Here is a 25,700-nt window from a genome sequence, read left to right as displayed (position 1 = left end):
CTGGCCAGTTAGATTAGTTCCAGTCCCTGCCCTGAGGGTTGGGTACCTCTCCTTGGGAGTCTTCCGGTCTCTTCCCCACTCTCTGTAGAGTTGCTGCATCCAAGGAAAGAGAGCAGCAATTGCCATGGCCCACTGGATTGGCTGGCACTGTTTTCCGACCTGTGGTTGATTCCTCCATAGCTATTAGTGGGGGGGGGACCCAAAGCTTTGAGTTTTCCTGCCCCCACACTGTTTGATATTTACTTGTGCCTGTTGCCCATATTCTGCTTCCCTAAGAACAGGATCCCGAAGAACTATAGTGCAGTACAACAGTGCAGAAAAACAAACATTAGTCAATGATTGATTTTTCACTGTTTAATAGACTCACAATTGCTTTTTATTTCATCATTGCAAAAAAAAATACAGTTGTATAGATTATTTTTATTTCACTGATATCTAAGAGAAGATGGCTAGCTCTGTGAATGAAGCTCAGTATCCTACGCATTTAGTCATAGGCACTATTTGCTACAGCATGAGATAGCCTTGAACAAAAAAAAATATCTTAAATTGGAAAAAGGTGTAGAATCAAGTAACATTAAATACACAGAATTCTGAGGTACAATAAAATAATGACAAAAGGCCAGTCCCCCCCTCCCCCCGGAATGCTACTTGAACATACTGCAGAGATTTTCAGCAAGCCTGCTTCAGCAAGCTTGAGATGGCAAAAGCCTAGAATGTGAAATACTCCAACTTGTCTGGAAAATCCATCCATCTTGCTCCGCAGTGATTAGTGAGCGACTCCGATTGCCTTGCTTAAAGACTGTGCATCGCTACTATTCTTGTTTACCATGGTTAAGCGCCAGCAGGAACACAAACATAATGTCTTTTAAGATGCAATGTCTTTTAAGATGCAAGGCCCAACAAGAAGCCTCCAACAAACCCGCCAGAAACCACTATGTTCTGTTTAATAAATTCTGTGGACTGAAAAGGAAACAGAGATTTCTGTAAGCTGGACAAATGCATTAGAAAAAGTATTATTGGATTTAAAAAAAAGACACAGTTGCCAATGTTATACAGTAGTGTACAAGAGAATATGGTTCTATTGAAGCCACATCAGCTTTTAAATATAAGTTTACCTTAGTCCATTTTGATATGGTTTTGGTTGGTGTCTAGTATGTCATTGCAAATGTTCACAAGTATCATTGTAACAAAAATAATAAGCCCTTAAATGAAAAGCTGTTTCTAAGGGAAGATTGTTTTGTTCTAATTGCTTCCCAGAGACAGAATTCACCCCCAGGGCAGTGGAAGGTGGAACACAGCATGATTGACTAAGTTAAGTAAAATATACTGCAGAGCAGCCAGAAGAGGCCTTACGGAGAGACATTCAATGATTGTAAACAGTCATTGCAGGCAGCATACCAACTATCAGCACAGTAACCTCAAAAACCTTGAGGAATAATAGGTGAAGTATAAAACATTTAAATAAACACAAATGGGAGAAAGGGGAGGATAGCAGCTCTTCTCTTTCTCCTTTCAGGAGCCCAGAGTAAAGCAAAGCTCTCTGGGGAAGACCATTTAAAGTGATCAGACCACAGGTTTTCAAACCACCTCAGTTACTACTTCACTGTAATTTGCAAACATGGTGAGATGCTAGCCTTTTGACAAACATTACATCAAAATCCACAGATTTAATACTAAAAAATGAACAATACATGCTTTACCTCTTCAATCAATGTGCTGATTTCAGGAGCTGCCGTGTTTGCACGCTTTTTGAGCTGTCTCTTTGCTTTATTTACATCTTTCTCAACCCTTTTCCAGTCAACCTGTACATAGCCACTATGACTAGCGATCTAGAATAATAGGAAAAAGACAATGTAAGAACCAGAATATACAATAAATGTCTATAGTTAGCAAAAACCATTTGAGTGAGATGGCTACTATCAGATGAAGAACTATACTATTTGAAACCTTCTCTACAAACTTCAAATAAAAGTAGTTCTGTCAGAAGAGCTCAGTTTCCCCATTTTGTACTATGCATTCACCTAAATAACTCATGGATCAAATTATTTAAACATTTAATTTAAGATTGTAGGGACAAAAGAGAAGAAATATTTAAAAGTTAAAATTATCTCTGCGGGCTCTGTCCCCATCGCCTTTCAATTAAGCTACCTTTTTGTTCTTTAATAACACCAATCAGTTTTTGTTTACAGAATCCCAACTTTTTTTTACAAATGTATTTACTTATACTCTAAACATGCCTCCTTAGTGCTTAATTTTACCTCTGATGAAATAAGACATGAAAACTCTTAATGTTAAAAGTTATCTTTCCATGGTAACTACTTTCAAGATGTGTAACTAAAGACTATATTTATAAAAATGAACATAGGGGAATTTTCACTGAGCCTTTAATTTTAAAAATTGCCCACATTCTTTGATTTCTTTATATTCAACTTTAACATCTAATTACGGGTGATTCATTTAACAGACCTACAGCAGTAGGGGCAACTAAAGGAGTACTTCCCAAACATATTAATTTACTTGAATATAGAAAAGCCTTCCACCTCCCTTTATGGAAAAGGGAGTCTATATTAAAATTATAGGGTGGTTGTTGTTGTTTTTTAAAAAAAGAAAACACCTAAAATTAAAAAGTCTACATACTTGTAGCAAAAGAAAGCCACCGCCTACTGCAGTTGCTGCAAGCTTTCCAACCTTTTGGAATAAAAATCCTGCACACCTTAAAGAAAGGAGTGAAGCACACAGAGAAATTAAGTCAGCAAATTTATTAAGATTCATTAAACACTTTAATTCCAAGTAAACATACAAAAGATAAGGAAACCAGACCACTGATTGCTGGATTCCAGAATTCGAATTCAAACACTCAAAATCCAAATTTTAAGACTCCGTGATGTGACCTGTTGTTGGCAAGTTGCAAGAACAGGTAATATGGAATAATGCTCAGAACACAGATGGAACTGCAATGACTTCAGCATGCCTCATATCAAAAGGCAAGTCTTTGGTGATCTTTGTAAAGCAAGCAGTTAGAATCAATTTTCTTGAACACATATGTCTATACAACATTCAGTTATAGCATCTATTATCACAGTTGATGGACTGTGTTGGTAAGAATGTATGAGATTTTATGTATTTATTCACACACACAGCACTGCCACTATACACCTGATACTTTTATTTTGAACAAAGTCTTTCAGATGTTCACCTCCCTTAATATTCCTTGGTTAATGAAATATTTTTCTACAGTGCTGTCGAAATGAATAATCTTTAATAAGTAACTCTAACATATTTAGCATTTAGATCATTCTTCCTTTTCAGGGATTTGTAGAAAAGAAACCTGACAGCTTTCTGAAAGTTTAACAGCTTTCATTTTAAACTACAGGAACACTTTCAGTCTATTAAAAAGAACACAGGTTTGGTCCTGCCTTGCTTGGGCTATCTGGAAATTTCCAGAGGACTGCAGCAAGAGGCAACTGGAGGTCCTTGGATCAAGCCCAACAGTGTAAGCATGAGCATTAAAATATATGCAATATAAAAATGGCTGGCCCCTCTGCCAATCATGAAAGAAGCAAAACCAGGGCACCCACAAAGTAAAGGTTCACAGAACATATTTAAAGGACTCCTGGATATGCAGAAAAATACAACTTTCTAAAGTATCCAAAAGAAACAGAAACCCTTACAAACAGTCTGACGAGGGCTGAATATGCTCCTAAAGGGACAAAATGCTGGCATCAGTTATCAGGGGAAAGAGGTGGGAATCTGCTTGCTGAAGTCCATGAGAATGTACAAATTCTTGGACAGGCAGATATGGGGAGGAGTTACAAGGTGAGATTTCCAAACCACATCCCCACCCCAATATGATTTCTTGTGGCCCCTGGGTTTTTTGGGGCCATTAGGATGTGAAGCCTCCCTGTTGTTTCACCTGCTACTTTCTTAGAAAGCTGACAAATTATGATGCAATTCTTCACCATTTCCTGATCTTTAGTTATGGGGTGGGAACACCTTAGCCACAATGTTTGTAGCTAATAAAGTATGCATTTCTAATCTAGACCAGTCATCAACCCATTTTTCTCCTTACTTGGTAAGAGTTATTTTACTTCTTCTTCAAGGCATTTTGACAGCTACATGCAGGAAAAGTTTGGAAGTTACTACTATTAAGTAATACTTACTGCTATTTATAACTATTAAAGCTCTCTTCTGAAGTTTACAGAGAAATAATACAACCTTTAAAATATTCTTATTCAAAAAATGGATTACACTGTAAGATTTATGCGATCTGAAGAGAAACCAGAGTATTACATTAGAAGAATAAATACACATGACAATGTTTAAAAGCAATCTGTTCTTACCAGCCTGTTACACCGCCCATTACAATTTGAGTAGCTACAGAATACTTTTCTACGATAGGTCCCGAATTTCTTCCAAACACACGGTTCCACCAATGATGACGCCTTGCATATTCTGTTAAATCCAGTACTTCATATGAATCATCATCACTGTCATGTTCTTTAAAAGACAAACTAAGGATTAATCTACCCCTGAATGTTTAAATAAGAGACAATATACTGCAAATCGCAACAAATTTGTACAGACACAGTCAAACAAGCACATACAAATAACAGGTATCTGCAAAATCAGAAGCGTGTACAAAGAGTTGGCAAATGGGTACTCAGGAAGATATCTGCGCAAGGTTTTGGCACAAAGACAAATAAGATATAGATCGATACTGAACTCAAATTTTCACAATTTTCAGTTGCCTCTTGAGGTAATTTAAAAAAGAAAAAAGAAAAATTAAAGCTGAGGTTCTTACAATTTTAAGAGGAAGATCAAGCAATCCATGGTATGGTGAGGAACTTTCTGTTTCTAGAATTAGCAGCATATATTTTCTGTTCCAACATAATGAGTAAATATTTGCATACACGTAAAAGCCAAGATACACAAATAAATCACAATGAACATTTTCTTGATAGTGAGAATGTCAGCTTTTTCTTTTCTTTTTCTTTAGCTCTTTCTTTTGCTTCCTGTACAGGAAACATGCTTCTCAAATACGTCTGTATGAAACATTAGATGGATGACACCCATAGCATCCTGTCTCATCTCAAAGTCCCTGTAACTAACAGCATTATGGATTTAGATGTGGGCCCATTCTACTTTAAATATATGGTTTGCAGTATTTCTCTTCACAGCTGAAATGTCCTTGACTCCTATCTGAGTTGTTTAAAAATATTAATACAAAAAGGGTTATTCCTTTCATTCCAAAATGAAAATCTCCACTTTAGTAAACAACATTATTAAAGCTGTGGGTGTCTGTGAGAAAGAGGAATAGGGTAAGGTAGAAAAACATTTAATGCCTGTAGAAAGGAGAGTGAAGTGGTATTGCATATTGTGGGTGTGGAATACATTGTACTTATTTGAGTCATGCAACATACTGGAATGAAAATACACACATCAGGGGGGGAGAATCCCTACCCAGATCCCTACCCATATCGCCTGCTTATTGGACCCAACTATTAGTAAAGGACTTTCCCACTATAAAACAGGAAGCCTGTAGCACCTTAGAGACTAAAAAGTTATTCCAACATAAGCGTTCATCAGACAGAGTTCACTTGCAGTTTTACTTTGCTGCTACAGAGAAACAGATGCACCCATCTGGAATGATCATGGATGATATTCCCAAAATACTGTTGGATATTGTAATGCTGGATGCAAGAGGATCTGGGAGGGAAAGGGTTAAGAGAATTCTCACACTTTGGTACATTTGGCAGTTGGCCCCACGCTCTCATCAGTTAGATGCTGAGCCTCTTTGGCCGTTGACTGCTTTCTATTTTTCCTCTTATATAGGACCTCTCTTCTTCTTCTTACCTGGGCTTGAAGCTGTTGCAAGTTAACCCTTTTGAAGTTAATCTGTTTACAATGTTAAATGTACCTACATGAATATGTCATGTAAGATGTGCTTCAATGTTTGTAAGTAAAATTTCTTTCTCTTGTTACCACTGGAGTCAGATCATCTATGTAATTTGTTTGAACAGCATCGGTGGATTGGGGATACTGTGTAGAAGCTTCTGTGCTTCCAAGACAAAAGGGTTTTTTTAACAAGAAACCCAATATGTTACGGGCCCAGAGTCTATCAGAAACTTAGGTTAAGTTTAATGTTTAAAAAAGGATTTAAAGCCTTTGATTAGTAGATCCACTTTTTTTAATCTTTAAAAAATTTCCATTATTCTTCTCCATGTTGCTGTGATAAGGATGGCTGAATCAAGCAGACATTTGGAGTTCCCAAAACTTAATGCTGAGAACTAAAGAAGCTGGTTTAAAAGACTTAATACCGTATTACTCCTTGAAGCAAAAAGAGCTGCTGGAATCCTAGAGAAAGAAAAACCAACAGAGAAAGGCAAGGAACTGGACTCTTGGCTAATCAAAAATGGGATTGCCAAGAACATTATTATGGAATCATTGGATGACAGTGAGATTTTCATGTCTGAAAATTCCCAGACAGCAAAAGAAATGCTTAAGAGCCTAGAAGTCTTTTGCGTTTACTAGTATTAAATCACAAGAAGCATGGAGAAGAAAACGTTGCAAAACAAGGTTACATAACAGAGAAAATTGTGAAAAATATATATCCAAACTGAGGCAGGTGTTTGAAAATCTAGCAATCTGTGGCTTTAATCTAACTGATGAACAAAACGTAAATTTTATGATTGGGACTTCGGGGGAAGATTTTTCTGCATTTGTGAGTGTGTAAAGTCAAAAGAAAGATGCAAAAACTTTCAGTCAGGCACAAAAAGAACTGCAGAAGGAATGCTCAAAACATCTTACTGAATTTGAATCACTGAATGGCTCAAGTTATATTTCTAGAAAGAATTTGAAAGAGTAAGTCCCACCCAGAGAAAGGGAGAAAAAACAATTGCTGAGTTGCTTTAATTGCAACAAAAGGTGTCATTTTGCAAAAGACTGTAGAGAGCCACCAGCTAATGGTAGTTTTTCTAAGATGCACAGGAACAGCACATAAGTTACAAATAACAGAGAGGCAATTTTAAAAATCAAAAGCATGATGGTCCTAATGCAGCATACAAAAGATGCAAATACCAATTGACTAGAAAAGCCTTATTTATGATGATGCTGAATCAGAATCCAAAGAGAATAAGTGGCTAATAGTGGAGCATCCAGTCACAGCACACACTGCAAGGATTTCTTTGATGAACTTAATGAAAGTGAAAAAGGAGAAATAAAAATTGCTAATGGTGAATGCATACAGATCCAAGGCATAGGTACTGACACTTTATGTTGTAGCATACCACACAAAAATTTCCTAAAAGAAGTTGGAGATGTCCTATGTGTACCTGAATCAAGCTGTAATTTACTGAGTGTGTCTACATTAGACAATAAAAGCTTTGACATATGTTTTGGAAACAAGAAATGTACTATTAGCAAAGACAATGTTGTATATGCATAAGGTAACCAAAAGGGAAAAGTATATGAATTGAGTCTTGCAGGTGAAAAGGTACACCTGGCACATGAAAGAAAAGATGAAGAGAGCCTTGAACTGCAGCAAAGATGCCTAGGACATTGCAATCCAAAGGTAATCCTAGACTTCCAGAACAGGAACCTCACCAAAGGCATTAAGGTAAAGCTATGTGACATCAATGACATAAACAAATGTGCGTGCTGTAAAAGAGCAAAACGAATTAGACTCTCATTTCCATCCAGAAACAAGAAATGTAGTAGCAGGCCATTCAAATGAATTCAGTGATGACCTTGGACCAGTACATGAAATGGTGGAAACAGATATCTTTTAATCTTTCTGGATGATTTCTCAAGGTAGTCAGTTGCATATCTGTTGAGGCAAAAGAGTGAAGTCCACAAATTCCTCAAGAGATAGGTTGCTATAGTTTCTAACAAGTTTGGAAGAAAGCCTCAAATGCTACAGACAGATAATGGTGGTGAGTTTATATCACATCACACACAAACCTACTTGACAGAGGAAAGCATCCTGCCCAGGAAGTTGGTGAGCTTTACACCAGAGCAGAATGGCACTGCTGAAAGGAAACTGAGCTCTTTATTGGAAATGAGCGAATGCATGTTCATGGATACATGCCTACCCAGTAAATGGTGGGGCGAAGCAACAGACTGCCCACAAAAGAGAACACTCATACACCTTACCAAATATGGCATGTCAAGGTTCCAGATATGGAACACACTAGTGCAGGGATGTCAAACCTGTGTCCCGTGGGCCGAATCCAGCCCCCAAGCAGCTTCCTTCTTCTGCTTCCTTTCCCAGGGCTCCTGCTCCATCCGCACCCTAGCTTGCTTTTTCCCAGCTCTCTCAGTGGCTCTTTGCTTCCTGCCTCTTGCCTCCCCCCCCCCGATAGAGAGAACTTAGTGGATGCTTCATGCTAGAGAGATACAAAAGCAAGCCTCCCTCCCCCTCTCACTTGCTTGCTCTCTCTCACTCGCACACACAGACAGAGAGAGCCTCGTTGCTGCTTTGCCAGAGAGATAAAAAGACAAGCCTGCCTGTCTGCCCCCCCCCACTCTCTCTCTGTCTCACACACACACACTCACAGAGACAGAGAAAGATCGCTCCTGCTTTCTTCTCTGGGGCTGCTACTTCTCTTTTTTGGGGGTGGGGGAAGGAAAGAGACAGAGAGTAAACAAAATGGAGTCCCAACTTTAAGACCAACAATGTTTTATTCCAGGTATAAGCTTTTATATGCAAAAGCACACTTCTTTGGAGGGAGGGTAGGTGGATGGATACTTCTGACAAGCACAATGTACATTGAGGAAATTATTTTGGCTTATTTTGAAAAGTTGTTTTTTAAAGAAAAAAACGACTGAATTTCTCTGTCCTATCTGGATTTATTTATTTTTTCAAAAAAGACCATGATTAGGAATAAGAACACTTGGATTTGTCCTTATATCTTGGAGAGTGGAGTGATTTCAGATGCCAAATGATAATAGCACACATTGGTAATGAGACAGGAAAACTAGGTCTCAATTCAGTCCAGGAGGATGCAATTCAGCAGTCTATGTCTAATCTCCCTTCGAAATTCCTTGGTAAGACCACTGCACCTCTTAGGTCAGCAACTGAATGTTGTGGTTTCTAATGTCATACTTAGGTCCATTTATTCTTTGCATCCTCCTGGACTGAATCCTCCTGGATGGAACTGAGATCTAGGTTTCCTATCTCATTACGAATGCTGATATCGCCACACCTACTTCCCCTCTGCATATCACACCTAATCCAATCATGTCTGCTATTGCCATTAGCCATCTGAAATCATCTTTATAAAGTTTATATCTCTGGTACCTCGTGTTACATTTTACAGCATGCATGGCCCGGCCCAACAAAGTTACATTTATGTCAGATCCAGCCCTCATAACAAATGAGTTCAACACCTCTGAGAGTATTTGGCAGCAACCCAAGGAGAAAATACTAAAACTAGATCCCAGAACCACAGAAAGTGTTTTTGTGGGAAATAAGGGGTACAGAATGCTGTACCCAGAAACAGGTGCAGTCTTTGTTGGGCATGTGACTCACTTTGACAAAAGTAGAGCTAGTACAGAAGGGACTGCATCATGTGATTCAGCAAAGGCAGATGACCAGTATTAGCTCTTGGACCTTGAACCAGTGCACAACGATGAAAAATCAGAACAAGACACACAACCTGAGAAGGCAGATTCCAAAGCAATCATGCCAGAGATACAGAGCAGTACAACACAGGAAGAAGCAAGTGAGAATGAGAAGACAGGTGGACTGGACAGCTCTGTGACAGCAGATGAAAACCCAGAACCACACCTCCAATGCTCACTGCAACCAAACAAAGGCATATGCTCGTCCTACCTCACAAGGATGGTTTTACCGTCTGAACCTTCTACCTGGAAGGAAGCAGAACAGATGCCACCAACCGAAGCCAATAAGGGGGAAAAGGCAGTGCAAGAGAAGACTGATGCTCTACACAAAAATAAAACATGGACCTTGACGAAGCTAACACCAGGAAAGAATTTTATTGGATGCAAGTGGGTGTTTAAGGTCAAACAAAATGCAGAAGGAAACCTGGAACAGTACAAAACAAGATTAGTTGCTATAGGCTTCTCACAATAATATAGTTAGGACTCTGATAAAACCTTTGCACCGGTGGTGAAATGTAGTTCAATCAGATTACTTTTGAGCATAGCAGCATCCAAGAAGATGCAGGTCAAACATCTAGATGTAAAGACAGCATTTATTCATGGACAGATCCAGGAAGATCAGTACATGGAGCAGCCAGAAGGTTTTCTAGACCCCAAACACCCAAATTTAGTCTGCAAACAGCATAAGGGGCTGTATGAACTAAAACAGGAAGCACGTGCCTGGAATGGAAAATTACACACAATGCTCATAGTGCAAGGCTTCAAGCAAGGAGGAGCAGATTCATGTCTGTACACTGAACACAAAGATTAATATTGTACTTTTATTCTCACATATGTTGATATAACTTGATTCTGGGTTATGACCAGCAAATGGACTAGAACAGTGTGGTAAAGTGCCTAAACAGAGAAGTAGAAATTAAGGAGCTAGGAGATGTTTCTTACCACCTGGGCATACAAACTGAAAAGTAGGAAAATAATTCATTTGTCCTAAACCAAAGACAGAAAATAATTGAACTCTTATAGACATTACGTCTAGAAAATGCAAACATAGTGGCAACACCTATGGAAACTGACTTTCTTAAGTACACAAAAATAAGTGAGCCTTTACCTAAAGACAATCAGTACACAAATGCCAGAGGAAAACTTCTATACCTAGCAGACCCAATATTGCAACCAGTGTTGGGATCCTTAGTAGAAAGACATATGCACCTAGCAAGAAAGAGTGGGTTGCAGTAAAAAGGGTGGCTAGATATCTAAAAGGCACTTTAGATTTGAAACTAAAATGGCCATCTACCAGTAATCCAAAATTAGTTGGTTACAAGGATGCAAATTGGTAGGAAGCGGCTTAGACTATAAATCCACAGGTGGGACTTGTTCCTCTATTGAGGTGGACTAATCTACTGGGCCAATAGAAAGCAAATTATAGGAATTTTGCCTTCCGCAGAGTCTGAATATATAGCATTTGTTGAAGCCTGCAAAGAACTGTTGTGGTTAGACCAGGTCTTTGGAGTTGATGAGCAAAAGCCAGTTCAACTTAAAGAAGACAACCAGAGCTGACAACCAGAGCTGCATTAAGATTTCTCAATCAGAAAAAATCACTGCACACACTAAGCACATTGGTGTGAAGTTTCACATAGTGTGCAACGTAACTGAGAAGGGCATAATAGAGATGGAGTGCTGTTCCATAGAAGAGATGGTGGCTGACGTCCTGACCAAGCCTCTATCAAGAGATAGATTTGAAAAACTACAAGAAAAGCTGAAATGTGAGAAATCTTGCATGCAACATAAAGAAGGGGTGTTGGATATTGTAACTGCATGCAAGAGGATCTGAGAGGAAAAGGGTGAAGAGAATTCTCACTCAGGTGCACTTGGCCCCATCCTCTTATCCATTAGATGTTGAGCCTCTTTGGCTGTTGACTGCTTTGTTTTTCATCTTATGTAGGAACTCTCTTCTTTCTCTCACCTGGGCTTGGAACTGTAGCAAGTTAACCTATTTAAAGTTAATCTGTTCACAATAAGTTAAATGTACCTACATGAATATGTCATGTAAGATGTGTTTCTGTTTTTGTAAGTAAATTTTCTTTCTCTTGTTACCACTGAAGTCAGATCAGCTTTGTAATTTGTTTGAACAGCATTTTCCCTTAACCAGAAAATGTGGAGGATCAGGGATAATAAGGAAAGCTTCTGTGCTTACATAGCTCATTAATATTTTTCTTACATTAAACCCAGTGCTGTATGTGAGGCATCTGCCAACCTACCTGTACAATTCAGAATGGAATAACGACTCACTAAGATAGTTGGGAGCCCACCTTCAACAAAAGTAGTAAAAGTGGGAGAAAATCCTACCCTTTACAATCCTTAACTTATGACTGCAAATATTTAAAGCGTGTCAAGGGACAACTCTACACTGAAGTCACCCTTCTGACTAACGCATACTAAAGATTGTCACTCAAGTGACTCAAGAGCCTGCTTGGGGCACTAAAGCAATGATATGGCTTGCACCTCACATCACCCCCTACCATTTGACCAAGGTCAAAGGCAGCGCACACAAGGGCTGCCTCTGGAGTCCACATTGCACCCGTGCTACTGCTTCCAAGATCCAAAGTGGGCTGCAGAGGTGCCCCAAGCCCACCTTGGACTCAGCAGGTATAACACAGGATGGAACATGCCCCTCTGCTCTTCTGTTGCCGCTGCCTGGCCCAGGTACTAGGAGAGGCAGCAGATGTGCTGCCTTTGAACTTGCCTTGGACACAACCAGATTGACACGGGAGGAGGCTGCTCAGGTGGTAAAAAACCTTGAGCCACCCTTTAAATGGGAGCCCGTAGGGTAGCTGAATTAGTGCGTTTACAGCAAAAACAAAGAGGCATCTAGCAGCACCTGAAGGGCAATTAAATCAATATACCTCAAAGATACCACCAGATCCTTTTTTGAATTGGCATTAAAAAAAAGACGCCACCACCCAAAAATGATTTGGGAATAGAGAAAGAAAGGCCAGAGTTCCTGTCAATTGCTTTTGCAGGCAAATGGGACATCATCCTGCCCAAAAATCTTACCCTCTTCATGGCAATACTGCAGGGGCCAAACGCATACCTCCTGGAGAGCAATCCCAGGGATGCTTTAAATTCAGAAGGAAGCACCACTGAGGTCAGCGGCCCTTACGTCCTAGTGAGTATTTTTAAGGACTGCGCCCCCCCCCCCCTGGGCCCACAGAAAATGTCCACTCTGTCCCTCCCATTAATAAGCCTGCCCTCCACACTTCCCGAGCTATGCTCTCCCCACCCCCACCAGGCGACAGCTGACAGCTCTGGGCAAGCGCCGCCTACTCTGGAGGCGCGCCCATCCGACCGGGGCTCTGAAATACCCGGACGAGAGGGGAGCTAAGCGCACAAATGGGGCGGGCCCCCAGGAAATTTTATCTTAAACTCGGTCGGTTCCTGCATTTCCTCTGCGCTCTAAACTCAAGAGGAGCGACAGGCCAGCTCGGCGCCGGGAAGTTATAATCACAGTGAAGCAGGGCACTACTGGAGGAAATGAGGCTCTCACTGACCTGAGGCGGAGCGAGATCTCCGAGACGCCATGTTGGCAAGCGCCAGTGGGGGAGGGGAGGCAGCTGCCGCGCTGCTCCGCCCACCGGCCGCTCCGCACCCCTCCCCAGACTCCGCGCTCTCGAAGTCCTCGAGCGAAACCCAGGAGTGCGCGTGCGCAAAAATGAAGACCCCCCCCCTCCCCCCGGCTCTCGCTACACTCCGGTGAAAAGCTTTTGATCTCGGCTCCCTCTTGGTGCGAGGATTGACGTCACCACAAAGGCTTTATCCTGGGGAATTATGGGAATCGTAGTTTTGACTGCTCATTCAACTCGAGCCGTGGCGTCATTTTAGGTGGAATACTTCCGTCGGGGATAAATGAAGACGTTTTGGGAGTTGCCACTATCCGTTACGGATTTAGATCTTCCAAAACTGATGCTCACCTCTTAGGAGGCTTTCAAGGAAGAAAAGGCTCTGCATCCCGCTAGTTTTTACCGGAATTATATTTCGGACACAAAGTTAGAAAAAAAGAAAACCCTCCAAGAAAACCCCCATAAACCACACGCGAGAAGTCATTCTGGCTCCCCCAGCTGCCCTTGTTGTTGTTGTTCAGTCGCACAGTCGAGTCCGACTCTTCGTGACCCCATGGACCAGTTCACGCCAAGGCCTTCCTGTCTTCCGCCCAGCTCTGGTTAGGGGCTCTTTAAAAGGTTATGACCTCCGATGCTGGCGGCAGCTGCAGGGGGGGGGGGTGCGAAACGTTCACCGCCTCCCTGAGCACTGAGGTGGTGGCCTTGGACTCCTAGGGGCAAATTCCACCTCTCGCATCACACACCATCCGTCTCCCCCAGCTCTCGTTAGGGGCTCTGCAACGGCCGCGGGGAGCAGGCGCAAAACGTCCCCCTTGGGGTTTGGGGAGGGGAGGGAGTTCAGTGTGGGGTATAATGCCATAATGCCCACCCTACAAAGAGGCGATTTGCTAATCTCTGTTGCCTGGAGATCCATTGTAAACCCAGTTTGGTGAAGTAGTTAGGAGCGGAGAGTCTAATCTGGGGAAACCGGGTTTGATTCCCCACTTCTTCACCACATGTGGCTGCTGGTGTGACCTTGGGTCAGTCACAAGCTTTCTCAGAGCTGTTCTCTCAAAAGCAGTTCTCGAAACACGTTGATGGGGTCTGAACTGGCAGAGCTCTCTCAGCCCCACGACCTCATAGGGTGTCTGTTGTGGGGAGGGGGAAGGAAAATTGTAAGCTGCTCTGAGACTCCAAATGAAGGGCGAGATATAAATCCAATCTCTTCTTCTTCTTCTGTGGTGGCAGCTGCTGCCAAAGCAATGTTTTTTAAAAATCCGCACAGCCGAACAGCTCTCCAGTGGCCAATCAGAAGGCTTTCTACTTGGCACAGACCTGCAACCAAGCCAACGCTGGTTCTGCCTGCTGCTCTTGTGGGTCTAGTATCAAGGCTCCAGTTCTGAAACGGACAGCAGAAATAAGAACATAAGAGATGCCAATGTTGGATCAGGCCAAAGGCCCATCCAGTCTAACACTCTGTATCACACAGTGGCCAGAAATACCAGTGCCATCAGGAGGTCCACCAGTGGGGCGGGCCAGGACATTAGAAGCCCTCCCACTGTTGACCCCCCCCAAGCACCAAGATGACAGAGCATCACTTGCCCCAGAGTCCCTATCTATACCTTGTGGCTAATAGCCACTGATGGACCTCTGCTCCATATGCTCATCTAATTCCCTTTTGAAGCCGGAAGTGCTTGTAGCCGCCACCACTTCCTATGGCAGTGAATTCCATGTGTTAATCACTCTTTGGGTGAATAAGTACTTCCTTTTATCCGTTCTAACCCGACCGCTCAGCAATTTCATGGAGTGCCCACGAGTTCTTGTATTGTGAGAAAGGGAGAAAAGTACCTCTTTCTCTACCTGCTCTTTCCCATGCATAATCTTATAAACCTCAATCATGTCACCCCTCAGTCGTCGTTTCTCCAAGCTAAAGAGCCCTAAGCGCCTTAACCTTTCCTCATAGGGAAAGTGTTCCAACCCGTTTATCATTCGAGTTGCCCTTTTCTGCACTTTTTCCAAAACTATAATATCCTTTTTAAGGTGTGGTGACCAGGATTGCACACAGTATTCCAGATGAGGTCGCACCATTGATTTATATAGGGGCATTATGATATTGGCTGATCTGTTTTCAATACCCTTCCTAATAATCCCCAGCATAGCATTGGCCTTCTTTATTGCAGTCACACACTGTCTCGACATTTTCAGTGAGTTATCTACTACAACTCCAAGATCTCTCTCTTGATCAGTCTCTGCCAGTTCAGACCCCATCAACGTGTATTTATATTTAGGATTTTTGGCTCCAATGTGCATCACCTTGCACTTGGCCACATTGAACCCCATTTGCCATGTTGACGCCCACTTGCCCATCCTTGACAGATCCCTTTGGAGTGCCTCACAATTCTCACTGGTTTTCACCATCCTGAACAACTTCGTATCATCCGCAAATTTAGCCACTTCACTGCTTACTCCCAACCCGTTGACCCAACAAATGCATCAGTCAATTGTTTGTCCCAGCGGTGAGGGGAAGAGTGGCGAGTTTCAGAGTGACTGGGGGGGCTGTCGGGCCAAGAAGTGGGGCATCGCCTCCTCCTGCAGTTGCTCTGACCAGGATCGCGGCGCGGGGGCCCTCTTGGGGCCCCCAAAGGTAGACATAGCATCAGCGAAGTCTGGGAATGGTTCCAGCTCGCCCATCCCACCTGCCACTCTGGAGGGACCGAAACAGGGGGACGTACTAAAACTAAGGACAGCGATTGCCCATAGGGAATAAATGAGTGCCCATAGGGAATAATGGAGAGTAGGCTTGCCTTGCCAATAGAGAATCCATAATTGCCAATAGAGAATCCATGACTGCCCATAGGGAATAATGGAGAAGATGCTTGCCCAGAGGGGATAGTGCAGTACATGATTGCCAATAGGGAATCCATAATTGCCAATAGAGAATGCATGATTGCTCAGTGGGAGTAACGGAGAGTAAGCTTGCCCAGATGGGACAGTGCAGTACATAATTGCCAACAGAGGATCCATTATTGCCAATAGAGAATCCTATTGGGTGTTGTAAATAAGAAGCGGGAGACTGACCAGTTATGAAGGTGCACAGAGAGTTTATATAGTTATAAATATATACAGAGATATTTACAGGCTATTGAACAGCATGTTGTGCCTTAGTCTATGAGAACTAAGTCCCCATCCATCTTACTAAAATGATAGCTATTATGCTAAACCCCAGCCAATCTCTAACAGGGTGATGTAATCACTAACTCTAATAAGCCCTGTAAGAGCAACACCTGCTAGAAAACACCTGGCTGTAATTACATGATTACTAGCATGACAGCTAGGTCTGACAAACAGCTCAAACTATCTATAGTAACTGCTTGCTACCTCTATCACTCTGACATATATCTCAATAAATCCATGATTGCCCATAGGGGATAATGGAGAGCAGATCATACCTGACTATAGGGTATACTGGAGTCCACGCTTCCCACAATAAATAAGGGAGACCACATGTGGACATGGGAAATAAGGGAAACCACGCTTGTCCAGAGGGAATAGGGAGACCACATGTGCCCATAGGGAATAAAGGCGAACATGTTTGCCCACAGAGGATATTGGGGTTCATGCTTGCCCAAAAGGAATAATACAGACCACACTTCCCCATAGGGAAAACTGAGCCAATGCTTGCCATAGAGATTAAGAGAGAACACGCTTGCCCATAGGGGATAATAGAGACAATGCTAGCAGCATAGGGAATAATGGTGTCCTCGCTTGCCCACATAAGACAATGGAGTTCACGCTTGCCCATAGAGAATAATGGAGACTACGCTTGCCAATAGGGAATAATGGAAAGCACATTTGCCCATAGGGAATGATGGAGACTACATTTGTGCATGAAGACTAATGGAGACCACGATTGCTCATAGGGAATAATGGAAAGCACGCTTGCCCATAAGGAATAATGGAAAGTACGCTTGCCAATAAGGAATAATGGAAAGTACTCTTGCCCATAGGGAATAATGGAAAGCACGCTTGCCCATAGGGAATAATGGAGAACACGCTTGCCCATAGAGAACAATGGAAAGCACACTTGCCCTTGGAGAACAATGCAAAGCAGACTTGCCCATAGAGAATAATGGAGACCATGCTTGCCCTTAGGGAATAAAGGAGTGTACGCTTGCCCATAGGGAATAATGGGAACCACGCTTGCCCATAAGGAACAATGGAGACTACGCTTGCCCATAGGGAATAATGGAGACCACGCTTGACCATAGGGAATAATGGAAACCACGCTTGCCCATGGGGATTAATGGAGACTACCCTTGCCCATACAGAATACTGAAAAGCACACTTGCCCATAGGGTTTAATGGAAACCACGTTTGCCCATAGGGAATAATGGAAAGCACACTTGCCCATAGGAAATAATGGAAAGCACGCTTGCCCATAGGGAATAATGGAGACTACGCTTTCCAATAGGGATTAATAGAAACCACGCTTGCCGATTGGGAATAATGGAAAGCACGCTTGCCCATAGAGATTAATGGAAAGCACGCTTGCCCATGGGGAATAATGAAAACCACGCTTGCCCATATGGAATAATGGAGACTACCCTTGCCCATACAGAATAATGGAAATCACACTTGTGTAGACTTGGGGGGATTAATGGAAACTATGTTTGCCCATGGGGAAGAATGGAAAGCACACTTGCCCATAAGGAATAATGGAGACTATGCTTGCCCATAGAGAATAATGGAAAGCACGCTTGCCCATTGAGGATAATGGGGACTACCCTTGCCCGTAGGGAATAATAGAAAGCACGCTTGCCCATAGGGAATAAAGGAGAGCACACTTGCCCATAGAGAATAACGGAGGGTACGCTTGCCAATAGAGAACAATGGAGACTACGCTCGCCCATAGGGAATAATGGAGACCATGCTTGCCTATAGGGAATAATGGAAACCACGCTTGCCCATAGAGATTAATGGAAAGCACGCTTGCCCATAGGGATTAATGGAAACCACGTTTGCCCATAGGGAATAATGGAAAGCACGCTTGCCCATGGGGAATAATGGAAAGCACGCTTGCCCATAGGGCATAATGGAAAGCACGTTCGCCCGTTGAGGATAATGGAGACTACGCTTGCCCATAGGGAATAATGGAAAGCATGCTTACCCACAGGGAGTAATGGAAAGCACACTTGCCCGTTGAGGAACCACTCTGTCAGGAAGTTTTTCCTAATTTTTAGCCAAAAACTCTTCTGATTTAATTTCAACCCATTGTTTCTGGTCTGACCTTCTAGGGCAACAGAAAACAACTCCGTACCATCCTCTATATGACAGCCATTCAAGTATTTGAAGATGGTTATCATATGGTTATCATATCATCTTTCAGTGGTCTCCAGACCCCTCACCGTCTTCGTTGCCCTCCTCTGGACACGTTCCAGCTTGTCTGTATCTTTCTTAAATTGTGGTGCCCCAAACTGAACACAATACTCTAGGTGAGGTCTAACCAGAGCAGAGCAAAGTTGTATCATCACTTTGCGTGATCAGGACTATACTTCTGTTGATTCAGCCCAAAATCACATTTGCCATTTTAGCAACTGCATCACACTGCTGACTCATGTTCAGTGTATGCTCTACTAAGACCCTTAGATCCTTTTCGCACGTACTACGGCCAAGACAAGTCTCCCCCAACCTATAATTATGCATTTGATTTTTCCTACCTGAATGCAGAACTTTACATTTATCCCCATTGAAGTTCATTTTATTTGTTTTAGCCCAGTTTTCCAGCCTGTCAAGATCAATTGGTATCCTGACTCTGTCTTCTACCATGTTTGCTACCATAGAGTTTTTCCTCTGATGGTTGTGGCCCCGCCCCCAGCGTGCTCGGCTTCCTGGTGATGCGCACGTCGGGGTGGGGTTCCGGTGGCGGGGAATGGGCCTCTGGGGCGGGGGTTTCCCACCGGGGGGACTTGGCAGCCCTATTAAGATCACAGTATGTGGCATTATTTATAAAAAGTAAAAGCTTGAAAGTGTAATCCATTTTACAGTTTGGGGTTCAGTTCTACGCTCCTAGACCATCTTGTGGTTCAGACTGCCAGCACTCTCCTTTCTTGACCATAAACATTTATACATATCTATATTTATCTTGTGCTTACAAGTTTAGGAGTAAAAACATTAAAACCACTAACGTCTATTTTAAACACCAACTCTGTCTTATTGGTTTCAGCTTCTGAGTGGTTTTTACATGCTGCTAAGTATTTCTAAACTTTGTGATTTTATATCTATTAATCAAGTGTGGGTCCATCTGTGGATACTTCAGTCCATGGATTGGGGCTACACTAGCACAAAACAGACAGTTCTGTAATCTTGCGGGACCCCCAGGTTTTTTGAAAAATCTGAAAACCTTTAAAAATTTAATTGGAGGGTTTAAATCCCTCCCCCAATAAATAGCATTGTCTGCACATGTGCAGACTGCAGAGGCCAGGAGCTGTGCTGGGTCGTGAAGTGGCAGATGAGGGCTGGGAGCCACAGTAGGTACCATGGTGGCAGCAGGCAGAAGCCAGGAGCTGTGCCAGAGACAGTGGTGTTGGCAGGCAGAGGCTGAGAACCACTCCAGGCCTGCTGTGCTGGTAGCAGAGGTCAGGAGCCATGCCAGGCCCAGCCATGCGGGTGGCAGTGTTCTGGAGCTGGGCTGCTGGTGGTGTGCTGGAGCCATGCTGATTGATTGATTGATTAGATTTGTATCCCGCCCTCCTGGCTGAAGCCAGCTCAGGGCGGCTTACATAAAACACCTAATTTTTTTACAATACACATAAAATAGAGCCTGGCATCAGCAATGGGCAGGGGAGGAGGATGGGATTCCCACCATGAGTTTCGTGGGGCCCTACTTGTATATTCTATAATTAATTCTCATGATTTTGTATTTATTTATACCTTGCCTTTGTTCCCAAGACTCAAGGTAGCTTACAAAATTTAGCAATGCAATAGGAAAAGTATAAGGCCCTTTTCAAGCTGCCTTTGTATTCCATTTTAGTAACTGGCTGCTAATGGATTTTTTCTGTCATTTCAGAAAGACTTGTTTTAGTAATCGGCTGCAAGCAGAATTTATTTACCCTTTCATACCAACCCACTTGCATCGGGTTAGCAAAGTGTGGTTGAGCCGCTTTTGAAGGAAATTTTCTTCCATTTTCTACCCCTTCTTTGCTCTTCTCTGTGGTGTGCTGTTTAAAATGTCCATAGTGCTTTATACAATGTCACCTACCCCCCCACACCCTTTTTTGCTGTGTGATCTTCGTCAGACTTTTTTTTTTTGAAACATTCTGATTTGAGCTCTATAGCACTAAACCAACATAGCACTTCAGTGCTATAGTGGCACCATTGAGATGCCTTGACTCCATTGACTCAATGGAGTCAAGGCATCTCTAGTACTATATTGATACAGTGAGATGGCAGCTGTTGTTACCTGGAAACAAGAGGAGAGAAGTACCTCATTGGGCAGCGGGTGCTCAGGGCATCAGTGATTGGTGCAACAGATGTTGCTAACCTAAGGTGACTGTAACAAACATCCTGATGTTCACCCATTTATGCAGCCCATCCATGCCCAGATGCGATTGGTTGGTAAGTGACTTGTTGCCAAGTGGATTGCAGGTATACGTCAGGGAGGCAAACTTCTTGTCTTTGTGGATGGAAGTTGGAGAGTGGCTTCTGTGCTTATCTGTGAGGTTAGTCATGTTGGTCAGCTGCGAGAAGGATGAATGGGGCAAAGGGGATAGCTTGGAAGGAGCAGGAAACTCTTGACCTTGCATTTTGGGGGGGAGAGAGAATCTAGCGAGCCCTGTGATCCTGTCACATGAATTATAACTGTTATAAGAGAATTTCAGAGTAGATATCCAGGCTTGGCTATAAGCGGACACCTAAGGAGTGCCACACAAAAACATTGCGGCTTGAGCACATGCAAACAGTTGGTCATAATTCATGGTCTGGTAATTCACCAGCAACGTATCCCTATTATAGGGAGTTACACAGCATCCTGAAAGGAGATACTAGACTGAAGCCCAAGAGATTGGCATGCAGCATCACCTTCAAAGATGATGAGCCAGCTTCTTCTGTTCATCACTAATAATCTAATTTGTGGTAATATAATTAAGATGCTCCCAGCCCTTTTCTGGCACTGGGAGTTTGTGAGGCTTTCGTCCTCGGCCAGTTCACAGCTGAGTCGGCCCCGCCTGATGCCCAAGTTTAGAAGAGTTGAGGGTTTCTGCGGCGCTCTCTTAACTAGATTACCACAGCTTCTTCTGTCCATTGTCAATAATCTAATTAGTGGTAATCTAATTAAGCTGCTCGCCCCCAGCCTTCGCCCCCCCACATAAAATTTTCTGGCTATGGGTCTGGGTCAAGAGTTTGTTGCTGCTTCCAAGCTACCCCCCTTGCCCCACTCATCCTTCTTGCAACTGACCAACATGACTAGCCTCACAGATAAGAATACACATCACTCACCAACTTTAACCCACAAAGACAAGAAGTTTGCCTCCCTGAGATATATACCTGTGATCCGCTTGGCAACAAATCACTTTCCAGCCAATTGCGTTGGGATGCGTTACTTCTCTCCTCTTGTTTCCAGGTAACAACAGCTGCCATCTCACTGCATCAATACAGTGCTTGAGATGCCTTGATTCCATTGATCCCATTGAGTCAATGGAGTCAAGGCCACTGGTGCCACTATAGCACTGAAGTGCTACGTTGGTTTAGTGCTATAGCCCTCAACTTAGAATGTTAAAAAAAAGTCCAAGGAAGATTGTGTGGCAAAACAGGGTGGGGGAAAAGCGGTACTGTTTGAAATGACAATAGCGCTTCAGAGACAGCTCATTAACAGAAGTAAATTCACTGTATGAAGAACCCATCCCTGTATTGCTGTACTCGAAACTGGGTGAACAACAAATAACATCTAGCTTAGAATGGTAATGTGAAAGGGGCCTAAGACATGACATAAATGCATAAAGTGGATTGCAGAAATTAGAAAACATTGCAGTAAAAATAAGGAATTCATAAATAAATAAATAAATAAATGCATACAGTAAATGCATACATACACTAATCCTTTATTAAAACACCCTCCTGAACAATTCCAATTTTACTAGAGCCGTTCTCTTTATAAAACCACTTTGAACAATTCCATTTTACACATTCTGTGGAGACAGAAGTGTGGGAGCCTTTCATTTCACTAGCAGACAACCCGAAGCAAAGTAATTTTCATGGGAAACTTGGTGTTCTGCTTGGAACCATGTTCTGTGCTGTGCATATGATCTCAGAATCTTATCTGTGCCAATCCAAACATTAGCAAATTATGAGTCAGTCACCTCTCCCCCCTACAACAGAGCCAAAAGGTTGTATAAGAAATGACAAATCCATTGGCCCTTTTAAGTATTGCTGTGGCTACGGATGACAATTCTAAACCTTCACAGAACACAAAAATATTTTAATATCTATATTACATACCTGTAGCATTTTAATGTTTAAAAAAGATGATTTTTGTTCAGGGTTGGCCCAATTTTGCTCAGAAGCATTATCTGGAAATAACAAGTTGTAGTGCTAGGCTACATTAGATATACAGTTGTTCAGGATTCAGGATACTGGACAGAAGATTCTTGGAGACTAGCACTGCTTATTAACTCTGTACTACTTGCTCAGCCTGTGTGTTTTACAAGGACCCTTTTTCTTTTTCTTGCTGTCTCATCCAAAGGGAACTGATAGTACAACAGATGCTCTGGAATCCATTTATATATTTTTAAAAGGAGGTAAAGATCAGAGTAGGTGTTAGGAAACAGTGGTCACGTTCTGACATCAGAACAAAACTGTCTGTGGTTAGCATAAATGCAGTTTTCTGTATTGCTCATGCATCTCTCTTCTCCTCTTCCCATCATTTGAATAGCACAATTAAAAGTTTCCTGGTTTGGGAAGCCTTGAATCAAGCAACAGTTTGCCATGCCATCTGAAAGCAGGCAGTTCTCACTCTGAGGATTCCCTTCAAAGTATAAGTCCAATGTTTCTTTCAAATTCTGCCCACAAGCCATCTGGTATCTGAAGAAGTGAGTAGTGACTCACAAAAGTTCATACCCTGCCCCAAATTTTGTTAGTCTGTAAAGTGCTACTGGACTCTTGCTCTTTTCCAGGGGTCATTTCATAGAAAAAGAGGTGCAGGAGCTCATTAGCATAACATTTGCATATGACACACCCCCTGACATCACCGGAAGTGTGTCAGAAGTTTTAACACCCACCGCTCAGGCTCCACTGGACTGTTTTGGATTGCTAGCTATTGGGGGGGGGGGAATGTGCGGATCTGTCCTCGCAGAGGAGGGAGAGCTTGTACCTGGACTGGACTGTTTTCGGCCGGGGGGAGCTCTACAACTTACCTGGCTGCTTCTTGTTCTGACTGAGGACTGCTGGGAGCAGGGTGTAATGTATTGGAACGATTACATGAATCACCTCATAGGACTCCCATGTTAAGCTTCGAGCCAAACCAGGGCTCCTCTGAACGAACTTCCTATTGGTCGCTCTGCAACAGCGACCAATCAGAACTGTGCCATTCCCTGCGAGGGAACGACTTCCATTGGTCCTTAACTATGCAATCTCATTGGTTGTTATTTGTAAATAGGCGTGGCTACATTAGCCCGGTTATGTTTAAAAGGAGCATAGCTCCCACAGTGGGTGGGGCTTGTTGCATGTGCCCGCCCCCTGGGCTCTTTAGTGCCAGATCTCCGCTCCTGTGCGCTCCTGCAGGAAATGACCCCTGCTCTTTTCTATTCCCACAAACCAGGAATTTAAACTAGTATTAACCAAGGTTTAGAATATCTGTTTGTGAGAGGGGAAACAAACTCCAGTTTTCCTAATCATCTCCATTCAGATGTCACAGCAAAATTAAAGCTTGAGCCAAGGCTTCTTCCAGAACCAGAAAGCCTCCACTCCTGCTGTGGATGAGGAAAAAGGCCTGTACTAGAGTAGCTATCAGGGCCTACATTTCCTAGGTACTCTCTGGACCTTTTGATTGGAGAATAGGGGATTTGAAGGGAAAACTTATACCAGTAGGGGAGTAGAGGGTAGTGCCTGGGAAGAAGGAATAAAAAGCCTTGTCCAAAATGGGAGGGGGTTCACTCCCAGGGAAGCAGAGCTGGTAAGGCTGCTGCAGAAGGAGGGATCTCTCATCCAAAAGGGGTGTGTCAGTTTGAGCCCAACTATCTAGAGAAGGCTAGGGACAGTATAGTCAGCCGCATTAGGATTTTTTATTTTGCTGGTTTACCTACCTTTACTGTGCTCATTTTTCCTATATGTTACTGGATTATAGTTGTTGTTCAATCTCTTTAATAAAAATAGTTTGTTACTCTGGCTAGGTCCTCACGCCTCATTTAGTCACTTATAAGGGGAAACCTACTGGGAAAGGACTGCATAGAGGGGGTAGGGTGGGTGCTCTGGGCCCTCCTGAGGAGACCCACACCAGAGTGGTGGCAGCCATTGGATAATCTTTCTAGCTGCTGCCTCTGATACACATCCATGAAGGTTTTTTGCCCTGTTTATCTCTGAAGGTGTTATTATTGTAGTTCCATCTGTAAAGGCTTGAAAGTTGTTTGGTTGCTATGACTCATTAGGCTTAATTGTGGACAATCAAAAACCCAATAAAGGTTGGATTGTCAAGATAAAATTGAGTCTTGATTACCCGCCTTCAGATTAGCTATGCATAAAAAGATCAGCGCATTCAGTTCTGCACAATGCTGAAGCAAACAGTGAGATGGTATATTCAGAATGTCTAAAATAGCTATAGATTGAGAGAATAACTGACAATTGTTTTGCCTTTCTTGGTTAATAAATTATTTTCCCCACATATTCTAAGCAATTTTTATCTCAGTTTTATTAATGTATTTTGTAATGCTTTATGGATCATGCAGTATTCTTAGTCTGTACTTTTTGCTTAAATTTTAAAGAAAACTTGTTTTATCTTTGCCCATCACCTTGGATCTACTTTATTATTCCCATCTATTATTTACTTTGTGGGTTCACCCACACGTTAAGTGCTTCTTAAGAAAGGCAGAGTCCCTGCAATGCAGAGTACAACCTCTGATGATTTTGGAAACATTACAGCCGGCTGTAATCACTGTCTGGAGAGGTCACCCAAGAAATCTTTCTACTCAGAATAGTTTTTGGTGCAGTCCCCCACCCCTGGAAATCTTGTTGGTCTGTAAGGTGCTACTATACTTCTGAGTTTTCAACAAATGCATTTCATGACTTTACTGTTCACACTGTTCCCCTTCTGCGTCTGTGTAACTGTCTGTTCACTGACTATTCACATCATGCATCTGATGAAACAGGTTTTACTTATGAAGCTTATGTTTCAATTAGTCTGTTAGTCTTTAAGGTAGCACAAGACTTCTTTTTGGTTTTGCTTCAACAAATTACTGCTCTGGAATTTTTCTTTGAAATTAGTTACTTAATTTGTAC

General features: G+C 42.6%; 1 protein-coding gene across 1 annotated transcript; it reads right to left on the bottom strand.

Annotated features, from left to right (window-relative positions):
- Positions 1 to 523: 523 nt before the first annotated feature.
- On the bottom strand, positions 524 to 13,392 carry FUNDC1 (FUN14 domain containing 1). Its single transcript, XM_015409797.1, has 5 exons — positions 13,170 to 13,392; positions 4,341 to 4,497; positions 2,638 to 2,713; positions 1,701 to 1,829; positions 524 to 960 (listed from the first exon to the last, which is right to left on the bottom strand). The coding sequence occupies exons 1-5, from the start codon at positions 13,198 to 13,200 to the stop codon at positions 883 to 885; spliced, it is 471 nt and encodes a 156-aa protein (XP_015265283.1). The 5' UTR covers positions 13,201 to 13,392; the 3' UTR covers positions 524 to 882.
- Positions 13,393 to 25,700: the final 12,308 nt, after the last annotated feature.

The sequence above is a fragment of the Gekko japonicus genome, unplaced genomic scaffold (assembly GCF_001447785.1).
Source record: "Gekko japonicus isolate JY-2015 unplaced genomic scaffold, Gekko_japonicus_V1.1 scaffold4, whole genome shotgun sequence".
Taxonomy (NCBI): domain Eukaryota; kingdom Metazoa; phylum Chordata; class Lepidosauria; order Squamata; family Gekkonidae; genus Gekko; species Gekko japonicus.
Note: the sequence above shows the minus strand (reverse complement) of the source record. Positions and strands in the feature narration are given on the sequence as shown.